This window comes from Phascolarctos cinereus, unplaced genomic scaffold, assembly GCF_003287225.1.
Source record: "Phascolarctos cinereus isolate Bilbo 61053 unplaced genomic scaffold, phaCin_HiC Scaffold_726;HRSCAF=1367, whole genome shotgun sequence".
Taxonomy (NCBI): domain Eukaryota; kingdom Metazoa; phylum Chordata; class Mammalia; order Diprotodontia; family Phascolarctidae; genus Phascolarctos; species Phascolarctos cinereus.
The window spans coordinates 102861919-102877510 of NW_027556098.1; the positions used below are offsets into that span (position 1 = coordinate 102861919).

Consider the following 15592-nt stretch of genomic DNA (forward strand, 5'->3'; position numbering starts at 1 on the left):
TTCTAGACTTTTCCCAGGAATCAAAGTTTAGCTCAGCAGCCTACAGTTTGAAGAAGCCATGAACACAACAAAACAAACATTGTTCACTTCCAATCCTGTATCATCAACTGAATTCTCCACTATTCCTCCAAGAGGTTGTTGACTGGGATTTCTGAGTTCTCTCCCTATCCTAACATAACATTCTTCTGAAACAGGTAATGTAACTCATTAAAGTTTAGGTAGGTGCTCTGATTCTTCTGATCCCATGAATTATCTTGAGTTTCAATCCCCTCTTAATTGTTTTTTATCTATCCTTAACAATCTGAAGATCATTTTCCTAGTAGACAAAACAGAAAGAAAAGAGTAAGTATCAGTTAACATCCTCTTTCCCTTGTCTTTTCTTTATGCCTCTTCCTTGGCTTTATAAAAAGCCATTCATATTGTCATTTTTTCACAAGTCATTCACAAAGTCATTTTCAAGACACTCTCTATCCATCTTAATTTACCTGCACTTGGTTCCATCTTTTGTACACATACTGTTTTTTAGCTGAATTTATTAATAAGCAAGCCATACAAAGATATTTTCCTTGGGCACCTTTTCTTCCTTATCACAATAATTTGTATTTTCATTGTCAATTTTTTTTTCCTGAGACCTTCCTTATTTCTTGAGCTAACTTCCCTTTCTGGGACTGAGGTCATAAGACTCTACCTATCTTTTCTCTAAATTTTTTGAAATTTTTTTTCATAAAATAAAAATAATAATGATAGCTCACATTTATATAGCACTTTTAAGATTTGCAAGATGCTTTCCTCAAAACAATACAGTGAGACAGGACAACGAAGTAGTATTATTCAAAACCGAGGAAATTTGGGTTCCAAAAGTTCAAATTACTTGCAGCTAGTCAGTGTCTTAGATAAGATTCAAACCTAGGTCTCTAGACTTTTAGTCCAGATTGTTTTCCAGTATACCATCCTGTGTCTCAAATTATCCTAAGCATTTCCTTATCTCTTACAAATTCTAATGTAATATATCACACATTATAAAGTGGCATGGTTGATTCCTCCCATGGTTTCTAGCATTTTTACTATATCAAATGCTTCTTCCATATTGGGTTGAACTAGATAATTATTCCCTTTATTGCTCTCTCTATCTTTTGAAAGATGAAATTGTCAGCAGAAAATTTAAGTATATACTGGCTGATTTGCTTTTAATAGGAAAAGGACTGCCATAAAAGATCTACATGGATTGAAGACTCCCATTCCAGCATCAGATTTTCTTTGTGATGGTGACCTATAAAAGGAACTGGTCATCCATTTCCTGTGTCTGGCTAGGTGGTCTGTAGTATACTCCTTCCATGATATTGATTTTGCTTATCCTTCCTTGTTGCTCTTCACCAAATGTTTTTCACCGTGTTTTTTTCCAATTATTTCTGTAGATTTCCTTATTGATTCCCATCTTCTTGTTTGAGAAGACAATTTTTTTGTGTCTTCCATCTAATATATTATCCTCAACTCCTTACTTTCATTCAATCCACATAGCCAGTCTATTGCCAAATCTTGATTTTATCTACATAATATCTCTTGTCCTCCTTTCCACTCACACAGCCGCATCCCTGATTTACACCATCATAAACCCTCACCTGGACTATTGAAATAGTACTCCTAAGTGGTCTCACTCAAGTCTCTCCCTACTCCAATCAATCCTCCACATATAAGCCAAAATTATTTTCCTTATGTGAAGATCTAACCATGTTACCCCCTCCAATAAAATCTAGTGATCTCCTATTACCTCTAGGATTAAATGTAATCTCTTTTAAAAACTTTCACAACCTAGCCCCATCTTCTCTATCCAGCTTTCTTATACATTACTCCCCTCCACACACTCAAAGTCCAGCCATACTTAGCTACTTGTTGCTGCTCCTTACCCATGAGACTCATCTCCTCTCTCCATGCCTTTGCCCTGGCAATACCCCATGGCTAGCATGCTCTCCTTCTTCACTTCTGCCTCTTGGAATCCATGGCTTCATTCATGCTCAAGCTCTACCTTCTACAAGACGCCTTTCCTGTTGTTCCCTTTTCCTCCCCTTAGTTCTTAATGTTTTCCACTCCTCTGATATGTGTTCTATATGGGTTTTTTTATATATTGATATATGTACATGCTGACTCTCCCATTAGAATGTAAGCTCTTTGAGCACAGAGACAGTTTCACTTCTGTCTTTATAGTTTCTAGCACAGTGTCTGGCATTTAGTAGACACTTAATACTTGGTTATTTGGTGATTTCTTTTTAGATATATGTATATCCTTCTACTGATCTAATTCATTCACGAGTCACAACCCATAACATCTTAGCGATATCATGAGTTCATATTTACCTGCTTTAATGGAGGTCTCTATTAATTACACTATCCAAGACCTTGGCATGAGGTCATGAATATGGTTTTTGCCCATTTCCCTGGTTATTATTTCCTGTGCATCATTCAGCATCTCCTCTGCTATACTCCTTATATTACACCTGCTGGTCTCTATCTGGCCTAGCAGTTTTAAGCGGGCAGTTCAACACGTCACCTTCAGTTTAATACTTCCTTAGTCAAATCAAGCAGACTTGTTTTTCCCTCATCCTGGTTAAATGAATTCCTTTTAAATTACCTGTCAAAGGAGGATGAATAGGGGATAAAACCAACCATCATTGGCAGAAGAACGAAAAAAAGAAGAAAAGATTCATTCCAAAACATGTACAAGAATATTTTTGTTCTTTGTTCAGTCATTTCTCATTTGATTTTCAGGCAGCTTTAAATGTAAAATTCTTATGCCTCTTAGAACACTACTTTTCTCTCATAATATTACTTCTCTGGAAGAGTGAATAGTGAATCAAACACAAGTATAAGAGAGAAATGCTACTTACCATGAGATTGATGTTCTATGGACATATTCCTGCTCCCAGTCACATGGGAAATGAAGCAGGTGGCACTAGACTCGTTGAAGCCCTTCCAAGTACAGGTACTTTTCACAGTCACTGTCCTATTATGATGAGTTTCATTCACAGTGAAGCAATCTCCCTTTGGGACCCAGAAGATCTGGGCAGCTGGCTTCCCAGCAATAGCCTTGCACACAACAGTACCATCCCCCTCTTCAGACAGGGTTACTGCAGGAGGCACTACAGAAGGTGGAGAGAGAGATTTAGAGGGAGTTGGTGGTTCTGAGCAAGTTACCTGTTTTCCAGTCCTGGATCTGGTTACCCATAATAACCTGACAGAAGCTGTTCCTTACCTAATACACTGAGGTGATAGACAGTTTGGAAATTCCCAGCAGTGGTTACAAAAACACATTTATAAGATCCATCATTATCAATGGTCACTGGGCCTATCCGAAGTGTGTGGTTCCACTCTGGTCTAGATTCCCAGGTTATTCCTTCACCAGAGCAGTTGGTTTCCTTGGTTTCATTCTTGTCTTCTCTGTAAGCTATGATACAAGGAGTTTTGTCTCTGAGGAGTATTTCCCATGTTGTCATTATAAGATCCTTTATTGAGTGAGTAAAGCAGGAGAGGTTGGTCATGGCATTCACCTGTGCAGACACTGATTTGGTAACTGGACATAAAAACGAGAGAATCATAAAGATTTTTCTGGAGCAGCTCCTCCCAGCTCTGTGAGCCTACACATTCATGGAATGAACACTTAAGAAAATCCCAAAGTGAATTGTGGGAGAGGGAGTAGTTGGGACCCTACTAAATGATTCCCCACCCCCACCCCAGCCCCAAGCATAGTGGATAAATCAGGTAATGAGATGTGGAGGCATTAAAAGAAATGCAAAGACATGTCCAGGTACTATTAACCTTCCTCTAGGAGTTCTCCCTGACAGAGTGAAAAGGGCAGCTGGCCATTAGATTAGCCATGCCAGGGGAGAGAAAGAGGAAGAAGATGTGGAAGGAGGAGGAAGGAATTGGAGGAGAGAGAAATTTTCCCCCCACCCCAACCCAAACTTCCAAGCCATGGAGTCTTGCATCAGAGCTAATTGCCCAATAGGAGACACCATATCCAGCAGACACAGGCATGGAAAAGAGAGGAGCAGGAAGCACCTTCAAGGAAAAGTAGCCTGGGTAGCTGAGAGTTGAGCTGGGAAGAGGAATAAACTCAGGAAGACAAAGTGAGGGCCCTATCCTCCAGCACAGACACCGTGCCCAGGAGAGCAGCAGCATGTGGACTTCTTGAGAAGAGAAGGGATAAGGGGCCCTGCCATGTTGGAGGCCTGCATTGCCCATGTGTGCCCCTCACAACCATAACTACTGAGGAAAGAACATTACCATTGGTGGGGCATTGCTGTGACATCTGTCCAGTTGACACATTGCTTGGTGGAACTTGAGTTGCTACTTGTGCGCTTTTATATTCTGAAAGGGGGGAAATACACATTGAAACATCTTCTTCAAATAAAAAAAAACACTTTTATTTTCATAATCTTCAGACTATTTTTAGACTGTAGCTGCCAATGAGGTAATGGAAATGAGATACAGCCCTAAGAAACATTTCAAGTCCACAAAATGTGTCCTCAATTGCCCTTTTTGCTTTTAAATTCATTTCAACAAACATATTAAAAACCTGCAGTGACCAAAAAAATTTCCACGAAGTCTATAAAACATACTACACAGAAATGTAACTACAAGTAGAACACATACATCAGGAGAAACCAGAGAAAAATGTTTAGAGTCAACTGAGCCTTGAATCAGGACAAGAATTCTGAGGAGCATAGATGAGGAAGAAGCACATTTCCAACATTGGGCTTGGGCAAATGCACCAGGGTGGGAGACAGAATGAAATGTTCAGAGAACAGCTAACAGTTCAATTTAGCTAAAATGAAAAATGTAGAAAGAAGAAAAATACGAAATTAAAATGGAAATTAAAATAGGCTAAAGCTAGACCATGTAGTATCTTTTTCCCAACCACAAATTGCTTTTCAGTTACCCAGTGCTTCTCTTACCCCTTCTATTAATATACATCTGATATTAGAATGAGGCCTGCTTTCAGTTGCATATGCCTCCAAGTAAATTAAAATCGATGTATTTATCTTACCTACCAGTTAATGTATTTTAAGCTTTATTTCAAATTATGGAATAGAGGTTTTTTTCTCTGTTGAAGACATTTTTAGTTATCATTTCACAAGTAGAAGAAATATTTGACAGTGTAGATGCCTAAGAGTCTTTTTTAGTATCTATGACATCACAACAAACAGAACACTGATACTAATATTTGTAATCCTTTGTGTTGCTATCCACCTTTTTTCCCTTACGACAGAAGGAGGATATTTGGGTATCACTGCCCACACCAATTGAAAATCTTCATAATAATAATAGCTGGTATTTATATAGCACATTAAGGTTTCCAAAGCATTTTTCTTATTTTATCTCATTTGATCCTGAAGTAGGTGCTATTATTATCCCCATTTTACCTATCAGGAGACTGAGACTGAGACCAATTGGCCTGTATCACACAACTACTAAGTGTCTGAGGAGGGATTTGAACTCAGGTCTTCCAGACTCTGAATCCACTCCTGTATATCTACTGGGACACCTATCTTTGCCTTTGTAACAATGAACTTGTTAGCCATTAATCTAGCTTTGATGAATATTTCTGGGATGTTTATTTCTCTCCATCCTTAGTGGGTGAATGTGTATGTACTGGTGATAGTGTTACTGCTGTTCAGTCATGTCTGACTCTTTGGGACTCCATTTGGAGTTTTCTTGGCAAAAATAGTGGAGTGCTTTACCATTTGCTTCTCCAATTCACTTTACAGATGAAGAAACTGAGGCACACAAGATGAAGTGACTTGCCCAGGACCACACAGCTAGTAAGTGTGAGGCCAGATCTGAACCCAAGAAGACATGCTTCCTGATTTCAGGCCTGGTGCTCTAGCCATTGCATCACCTAGCTGCCCCCAACTGACAATGGTATAACCTAGCATTTCCCTCTTTTAGGGATAGTTATGGATAATCAAATAGTTATTAAAGTCTTGAAACAAATCTTGGAAACCTGAGACAGGTGACTCTGACTGACAATTTTCAATGCCTCAAAATAATTTCTCTGAGACCTCTCCCAAGGCATAGCCAATATCAATTTTATAAAGTCATAGAATGCTACAGCATAATGTTAGACCTGGAAAGACCCTTAGAAATCAGCTAATTAAACCCATTCATTTTATTTAATTTTTTGTTTGTTGGCTTATTTAGGTTTCTCTTACATAATAAGCTTTTCTATTATTTTAGCAGAATTAAACTCCTTCAGGACAGGGACAACTTTTCAGTTTAACTTTCTATCCCCAATGTCTAGTACAGTGCCTTACATAGAGTAGGGGAATATTAAATTCTTGATGAATGTTTTTTTTACACATATAATATAAATTTTGATTGTCGAAATACTATTTTTACCCAGGGGACTTAGTATAGGGTTCTGATATTTGTTATTCAGTCATTTCAGTTGTGTCTGACTCTTTGTGACCCCATTTGGGGTGCTCTTGGCAAAGTTTGCCATTTCTTTCTCCAGTTCATTTTACAGATAAGGAAACTGAGGCCAACAGGATTAAGTGACTTGCATAGGGTCACACAGCTAGAAAATGTCTCAGGTCTTCCTGACTCCAGAGCCTGCAGCACCTAGCTGTCCTATGGTTCTGACAAAAAAAAAAAGTTTAATTTCAATGAATATTTTCCATATATTTAACAGCTATTCTTTAGTTTTAAAGCATATGAAATTATCAAAATGTTTACTTTTTGTTATTGGCAAATAAAGAACAAATATAGCAGCCAGTAACCTATAAGGGAAAATACTGAAGATGTGAAGGTTCTAGAATCCTCTATCTAGAGATAGAAAGAAACTCATAGACCATCTAGGCAAAGCATACCATTGTGCAGATGAAGAAACTGGATAATAAATGTCAGTTACTATTATTCAATCTGTACCATTTAATATAAACCTCATATTGTTTTGATTCTCCATATTTGTAAAACACAATAATAGTCCATTATACATACATGCCACAATTTGTTCAGATTTTCCCTTATCATTAGGCACATGGATTTTTCTTTTTTTCTTTTTCTTTTTGCTATTATGAACACTTGTGCTAATTTTTTTTAAATAGGTCTATTTATTTCCTGTCAGTAAGACAGGATATATAGGGTGCCATCCTAGTAGTAGGATCACTAGAATCAAAGTTATGAACAGTTTTGTAGTTAGTTCTTTTCTGTGTAATGCCATATTGCTTTCCAAAAGAGACTGAATCAATTTGCAATGCTACCAATAGTGCAATGAGGTGTAATCAGAAAGCTATTGAACAAAGTTAGCTCAGTGATTGCCTCTCTAAATGAATTCTGTATGATGAAATAAGATTCACTCCCACACCAAACATACTATCCTCACATTTCATGCAGGAGAAACCAAATGGAAAGATGCCTGTTGTTCAGACTGTGACATACAGTGGATGGATAGCCCATTGTGCAGAAGGGCCTAAAATTGAAGAGGAAGGAGAATGGGCTAAATTGCATTTGGCGATTGTGAGAGTAAAAAGCTAGAAAATGGGTGGTCATCTGTTGTGGAATATTTGCTCAAATTCTGACATATGAATGCAACAGAACACTGTTATAACAATAATCAGCTATGAAAGACTTAGCAACTCTGATCAATATAATGATTTACAACAATTCCAGAGGACTCTTGATAAAAAATGCTATCTGCCTCCAGAGAGAGAGCTGATTAACTCTAAATGAAGATTGAAATACATTCTTCCACTTTATTTTTCTTGGGATTTTTTACTACATAAAACGTATTCACAGATAAAACAGGAAAGATATAGGTATAGATGATGTTTGTTGTTGTTGTTTGGTCATTTTTCAGTTGTGTCCAACTCTTTGTGACCCCATTGGTGATTTCCTTGGCAAAGATACTGGAGTGGTTTGCCATTTCCTTCTCCAGCTCATTGTACAGATGAGGAAAATGAGGCAAATCAGGTTAAGTGACTTGCCCAGGATTATACAGCTAACAAGTATCTGAAGCCAAATTTGAACTCAGGAAGAGGTCATTTTGACTCCAGGCCTGGCACTGTATCTACTTCACCACCTAGCTGCCCCTATATAAGTGATAGATAGATATAAAGATATACACACACAAATATATACATCGATTGTTGATAATCAGAGGTTTTTAAAAGAAAGTTGCATTTGAGCTAAACCTTGAGGTTCCTAAGAAGTGAAGGTGACAAGACATAATTCTAGGCATCAATCAACAACTGGTGATTTCTTCTCAGTAATTTTTTTCACAATGTCACATGTGACAGTTTTCATTCTTTGGAATTTAAGAATTTAAGAAATCTTGAAAATCAATCCCTGTGTACTTCTAAAATTGTGTTACCTTCAGCCCAAAGTTATTTGGTCAAGTTGAACTGCTTTTCCACCACCCTAGTTCAGGCCCTCATCACTTCCCTGGACTATTGCAATTGCCTTCTAATTGTCCTCTCTCACTCAGGGGCCATCTCCAGTCATCCTAATTCTACATCTTGCCATTGGACCCAGATGGCTCCAGAGGAGGAAGGTGACTTTGCACAGCACCCCACCCCCATTTAAATCCAATTCACTTGCAAGTCATGGCATCACCTTCCTGATGTCATGGTCCTCTTTGAGAAAGAAGGACAAACAACATCTCGCTCCCTCAGGTGTCTCTCCATTCTAATCCATCATCCAGTCATCTGCCGAAGTGATTTTTCTAAAGCAAAGGTCTCTGTGCCTTTTCAATGGCTGGTCCTCATGCCTGGAATGCTCTGTTCCCTCACATCAGCCTCATAGTTCTCCTGACTTCCTTCAAGATTCCACTCAAATCCTACCTTCCGAATGAGGCTTCTCTTCCCCACCCCCATCTCCTCCCTGAGATTATCTCTCATTTATTCTGTATATCTCTTGTGCTCCCCAGATATTTCTATGTAGCTTCCCTCATTAGAAAGTCCCTTGAGAGCAGGAATCGTTTTTGCCTTTTTTTGTACCCCCCTTCAACAGTAATTAATAGTTAATAAATGTTTGCTGACTGACTAACTTACCAGGGAAAGAGCTATAGTCCTAGAGGGCTCATAGAATTGTAAATTGAGAGATTTTTTCTAGAAAGCAATATGGCAACACATGAGGTTTCAAAACAATCATCTTAAACCCTCAAATCTCATTTTTGTACTTTGAGCATTATCATAAAAGGGGGAAAGATCAATTAAGAAAGTTATAGACAAACTGAGGAAAATTGAAAGCATTAGGTTAGCTGCTCTGGCCTTAGGCAAATCACTAAAATTACATATATCTCAGTTTTTTCGTCTGTTATACTGAGATGCTGGACAAGATGGTCTCTCTATAAGTCTATGATCATGTACATCTAAAACAGAGAAATACTAAATGCTTACTAAAGAGAATGACTTTAAACTAGTGTTCTTCAGAATAATACCAGTAATAATATGTAACTCCTCCTACCCCAACTCAAAATGCAATCACAAGGTGTTAGTGAGATATTAAACTCACTGTAAAAATGCAGCAATATGCAGTGAATCTTCACGTATTATGAACACCTCTTTGAGAAATGAGAATAACACAATTGGTTGTGAAAACAAATTAGCCATGCACCTGGAGGCTTAACTTTAAAGAGCTAAGCCCTAAAAAAAATCAGAGGGAGTTCCAAAATGGGAGCAAGTAGTGGAAGAACCCACAACCGGAGGGGGAGAAGGAAAGAATTTTTCACTCCCTCACCATCAACCATGTTACTTCGGAAGGAAGCTAATTGGCCAATAGGAGACATCGTATCCAGAAGAGATACAGAGACAAGAGATACAGAGAGGCCATCACTCCAGGGAGGCTATTGCTTCTAGGGTGGCAGTGAAGAAAGTTAGCTACAGATGCAAGGGAGGGCTGGCCCTGGCAAGCAAGAGTAGAGCCACAGAAAGGATTGAATAAGGAAAGAAAAAGAAAAGGACTTTCTGGAGTTAAGAATTGTATTTGACAAATGTTCCTTACATACATACCTCACTACTATTAAAGTCTGAATTTGTGTTGAAGGATTGCCCCAAGTGTTGGCTGCTACCATTGGTTCTGGGATTAACCATGTGGGTCTGCCCTCCTAAAACTATAGGGAATGTTAGGGGGTGTTACAGTTATTAACTTATATAATGATGAAGAAATTCTATACTTTTATTTGTCAGCATCCTTCTTTGCTCTTTTAAATACTGTGTACCATCTTTTTCTTTGTGCTTTACTTAGAATCACAGAACATTACAACTGAAAGAGACTTTTGAGATAATATAGTCTAACTCTCTGTTCTGAACATGCAGAAAGTGTCCCAGGGAGATTAAATGAGTTGTCCTGAATCACATAACTTTGATTTCAGAACTGGAACAAGAAAATAAGTCTCACAACTCCTGGTCCAGTTTTCTTTCCACTCCAATGAGTTCCTTTTAGAGTAAGCTTAACCATTCTTTTAGCCATGTAATTACGTAGACTGTTATGGTTCAGTGGAGAAAGCACTGAATTTGAAGCCAAAGAATTAGGCTTATTTTAGTTCTATTATTTACTGTGTGACTGGACAAATCACTTAAATTCTCTTGACTTCAATTCCTTTACTGTAAAAATGAGGGGGTTGAACAACATCTTGTCCTTTCAAGTTCTAAATATATGATTCATTTTGTCTCTCAATTTGTCATTGATATGTTACATATTCCATACACCAATATTGTATATTATATTATATCAGATATTATATATCAATATGTCATTAATATATTACAATGTCATTAATTCTCTAGAATTTTCTTCTAATCATTGCTTTGAAAATTATATAAAAACTCTTGTAGGTAAAAATATATATCAGAAATATTAGCCCCTCATAACTATGATGTTAAAAAAGAAAACCACAACACCAAAAACAATAACTTTTCAAAAACATATATAGTTTCTTTCTCTAGGACAAAGTCATAATAGGAAGCATAATCACTCTCTTATTTTAGCACTATTGAAACCTCTTACTCACTTTGAACACTAAAATTTTCCTTTCCAAAATTTTTATTATCATATGCCTAAATGAGAGTATGCCACCCACGTTATAGGCCTTGAACAGGCATGACTCTGCAACACCTGACATTGCAGAGACTTCCATAACTGGGGTGCTTCACATCATGGAAAAAGGGTCATCGGAAATAGCACATCGCTTCCTTATGAGTCACTGGTTAATTCTTCTAAACACAACAAAAGCTGTATTATCTTATTTAACATTACCAACCAGAAAACTCCAGAAAACCCCATTTTCAATATTTTCTCAATACTAATCCCCAATCCAAGTACCTGGTGCTAATTGAAATTACAGCATGGATTATTCTGGGTTATCATTATGTGACTAGAGTTTTATTACTTAGGGGTTTTTTTTCTATTTGCTAGGAAGAGCAAGTGGGAGTTAGACCAAGCTGCCTCACAAGGATACTACCTATGATAATCACCCTTATTGCTTCTTGATCCACTCATAGATGTTTATGGAGAGAGCTTAATAGGGAAGCACTAAGAGAGAGACCACCTACCAGGGGTGGGGAATCTGTAACCTCAAGGCCACAAGGGGCCCTGTAAGCCCTCAAGTGCAGCCCCTTGTCTGAATCCAAACTTCACAGAACAAATCCCCTTAATAAAAGGATTTGTTCTGTAAAACTTGGACTCAGTCAAAAGGCCACACCCACGGACCTCTAGGGCCACTTGTGGCCTCCAGGTCACAGGTTCCCCACCTCTGACTAGGCTATTATGAATTAAGATGAGAATTTTGACTATCCAGAATCTCTCTTTTTGTGCCCACATTGTAGACCAGAAAAGTAAAGATTTAAACTTAGTCTGGAGGCTTGGTCTGTCTGACTTCAATTAAATGGCTGGGTAAGGAGCTGTCCGCCTGTGTTTTAAGAAGAGATTCCAGGAACTATACCTAGACTCTGGAAGGATGGGTAGCCCTGGGGAGCCAAAGTCTCTGTATTTATGGAAGAGTGGGTCTCAGATTTGTGGGAGAACATTCCTTTGTGACTTTTCTTACTATGTTATTTCATTAAATGACTTTGCTTAGAAATACTTGTGTCCTCTAGCTGACTAGAAGAAAAAGTACACCCCATCAGTAGAGGGTTATGATCTATAGTTTTGAAGGGTTGCAGATCTACAGAGTACCTTACACCTCAGGTATCTATTCTAGGTGAAGGGGACAGCTAGGTGGCACAGTGGATAAAGTGCTGGGCTTGAAGTCAGGAAAACTCATCTTCCTGAGTTCAAAACTGACGTCAAGCACTTACTAGCTGTATGACACTGAGCAAGTCACTTAACCCTGTTTGCCTTAGTTCCTCATCTGTAAAATGAGCTAGAGAAGGAAATGGCAAACTACCCCAGTATCCTTTGCAAGAAAACCCCAAATGGGTCATGAAGAGTCGGACACAACTGAAACAACTGAACAACAACATCTATTCTAGAGGGCCTGTTGTATAAAGAGGAATACTCCAGATGCTACACAAACATCCTCTAAGTTCTCTTTCAGTTCTATGATTCCTTGATTTATGATAGGTAATTCTCAGAATTTGGCTCCTAACACACTTTCTTTTTTTCTTTTAATTTTAATAATTATAACGATGGTTCTGACTCCTTCCTAAAACGTATTTATCTGGAGAAAGTAGCATAGTACATGAGAAATCAAAATTCTTCCTTTTAAAACTCACCTCCAGCATAGGTCCTTTCAGGTATCCATAAAGTCATTAAGCTTCCTTAGGTTTCTGTTTGCCCAAGTATGCTTGGACATGACTATCTTTTAAAAATTGATGATGATGAATTTGGCAATTATCAATAAATATGAACATTTCCATATATAAAGAATAGACTAACAAGATAACATGTGATGATTAATCTCTACTATATATAACTTAGAATTTTTAAATATAAACTTAAATTTAGGACAGACTTCCAACTGTTTTGCTTGTCTGAGACCTTCCTTCTGCTTTCTTCTGTGTATTTTTTAAGTGTCTCAATGATGTTCTTTCCTTTCTTCTTTTCATTGGTATCACTATCACTAGTCCCCAACCCCACCATTACCCTCCTTCTTATCCTCCAATCCTTAATCAAAGTGCCACATGCATATAATCAAACCAAGCTGCTCTACTCCTCATTCTGGTATTCTCACAAAGTTCACTATTTCCAATTATTTGCCAATTATCAACAATAAAGTTACATCGCTCTGGTATAATCTCAATATACTTCCTCTTTTGGTTCAACTACCATGACATTTACTATTATTGCTTTCTGGACATCTACATCACCTTGAGGAAGTTAAAGCCTCAAGCTGAGTCCTAGAGAGACTTTTAAAAATCATCATAAGTTCTTCATCTGGTACACTGGTTACTGGTACCAGTGATGCTTGATACATCATTAAATTGTGGCAGACAGAGCAATTAGACTTAATTTTGGTATGGACTAATCCATTTTTATAAAATAATACAAATTAACATAATTTTCAACTTATAATCTATGAAATATACAAATTTTAAAGGAAACTTGAGCTTCGTAAGTGCCAGTTTTGTGTACTGTTGCTGTTCAGTTGTTTCAATCATGTTTGACTCTTTGGGACCCCATTTGGGTTTTTCCTGGCAAAGATACTGGAGTGGTTTGCATTTCCTTCTCCAGTTCATTTTGCAGATGAAGAAATTGAGACAGAGTTAAGTGAGTTGCCCAAGGTCAGTAGCTACTAAGTGTCTGAGGCCAGATTTAAACTTAGGTTTTCCTGAATCCAGGCCCAGCTTTCTCTCCACTGCACCACACAATTTTGTGTATTATGTCACTAATATTAGTTTTTTTCTTACATTGGCTTATTTTTCTCCTGCTTATGATCTCCCCAAGTCCATTTATACTGCTACTTCCCATCCTCCATTTCAGCTCTCTATTCTATAGCTTAATTATAGGTGTTAAATTACATGATCCAAAGCTTTCTGAATGAATTGTCATTCATTCTGAATAATTATCATTATGAATAAATTATTATCCATCTTGAATAACAATTACCCTCAAGTAACCCTTAGTATATTTTAGTATAATCTACATTTCTAGTAAGGTCTCAGCTTGAACAGCTATTCTTATTGTTCCTCAGCTCAGAATTTGTGATTCAGCTGAAAAACCACTGACTTAAGAGTCAAAGGACCTAGGTTCAGGGTTCTAAGGTTTGCTGTTTGCTAGCTACCTGTGTTACCTTGGGTAAGTCACAACCCTTCTGGCTTTCAGTTTTCAGTGTCCTCATTTACAAAATAGAAGGATTGAACTAAATAACCTCAAGGGTCTCCTCTGTCTCTGAACCTCCGAACCTACTGCTTTCCCTTTCTGGAAGTCTGAATTGCTTTTTTTAAAAACTGTTTTTACTGTTGTACCACACACATATGGAAGAATGGGGAAACAAGCCTTCGCTACCCCAGATTGAATTCTCTCTTATAACAAAACAAAACACAGTGGCCACTTCTGAGGATGTAATACAACATTCAGCTCTGGTAGTCCCCTTCCTCTCTGATGAAAGGAAGACAGACTTCATTTTCTATTCTCTGGGACCATTAGTGATTTTTTATTTATTTACTCAGAGGTAGTTTCCTTTGAGGAATCTTTTCCTTTGCATTATTTTAGTCATCTTAGAAACTTTGAGGTCTGCTTAATTTATTCTACAACAACTCATATAAATCATCCCATCTCTGAATTTCTCATATTTGTCATTTCTTACAGCTCAATAATACTCTAGTATATTCCTAGACCACAGATTTTCCAGATATCCCTTGATGGGTGCCTACTTTATTTCCAGTTGAACTGATTTTTTTTTTTTGCAAGGCAATTGGGGTTAAGTGACTTGCCCAGGATCACACAGCTAGTAAGTGTCAAGCGTCTCGTTTCAGACAGGATTTGAACTCAGGTTATCCTGACTCCAGGGCTGGTGCTCTATCCACTGCGCCACCTAGCTTCCCCTGAACTGAATTTTAAAACTAGAATAACATAATAGCATTATGTATCCAAAACATTTTTATTCTCCCACTCAATATTTCTCTCTTCACTTGGGAGATAAAAAAAACTTAGAGCAAGGCCATTATTTTTTAGGCTTACAATTTAAAATGCCTTTAAATATTGAAGAGGGTTTCATTATATCTACCATCTTTTTATTCTCTGTAAAAAAATTGATAATAATTCAACTGTTATCCATTCTTCTTATATTATTGGCCAAGAAAAAATAGTATTCATGCTTAGCATTTTAATTTGAATTCGTAAGGATTAGCTAATTTACAAGACATTGTTATTAAAACTTCCCTATAATTTGATGTCAAGTATGACACAGAGGAACTGATGCTTACTATGTAACTTTGGGCAAAACTGCTTAACCTCTTTTGCTCTCAATTACCTCATTCATAAAATGGAGATACAATACTTTATCTATATTGAAGGCAGAGGACTGAACCTGGTGATTTTTAGAAGTATTTTTTAGTATCAAGAGCTTTATAATTCTATTATGGAATTTGACCAGTAAGTAAATGTTACATAATCTAACACTTTTAATTATTTAATATTATGGAGTTTATTGTATGAT

The 15592-nt window shown here is 37.4% G+C and overlaps 1 protein-coding gene across 1 annotated transcript in view; it reads right to left on the bottom strand.

The window, feature by feature from the left end:
• LOC110222273 (cell surface glycoprotein CD200 receptor 2-like) overlaps nt 1–15592 on the bottom strand; it is a 37708-nt gene that overhangs the window by 7287 nt on the left and 14829 nt on the right. The window contains exons 2-4 of the mRNA XM_021007182.2: nt 4279–4362; nt 3248–3565; nt 2883–3134 (exon numbers count right to left, since the gene is read on the bottom strand). Coding sequence (XP_020862841.1) covers nt 2883–3134; nt 3248–3565; nt 4279–4362 — 654 coding nt within the window. The remainder of the gene's footprint in view (nt 1–2882; nt 3135–3247; nt 3566–4278; nt 4363–15592) is intronic.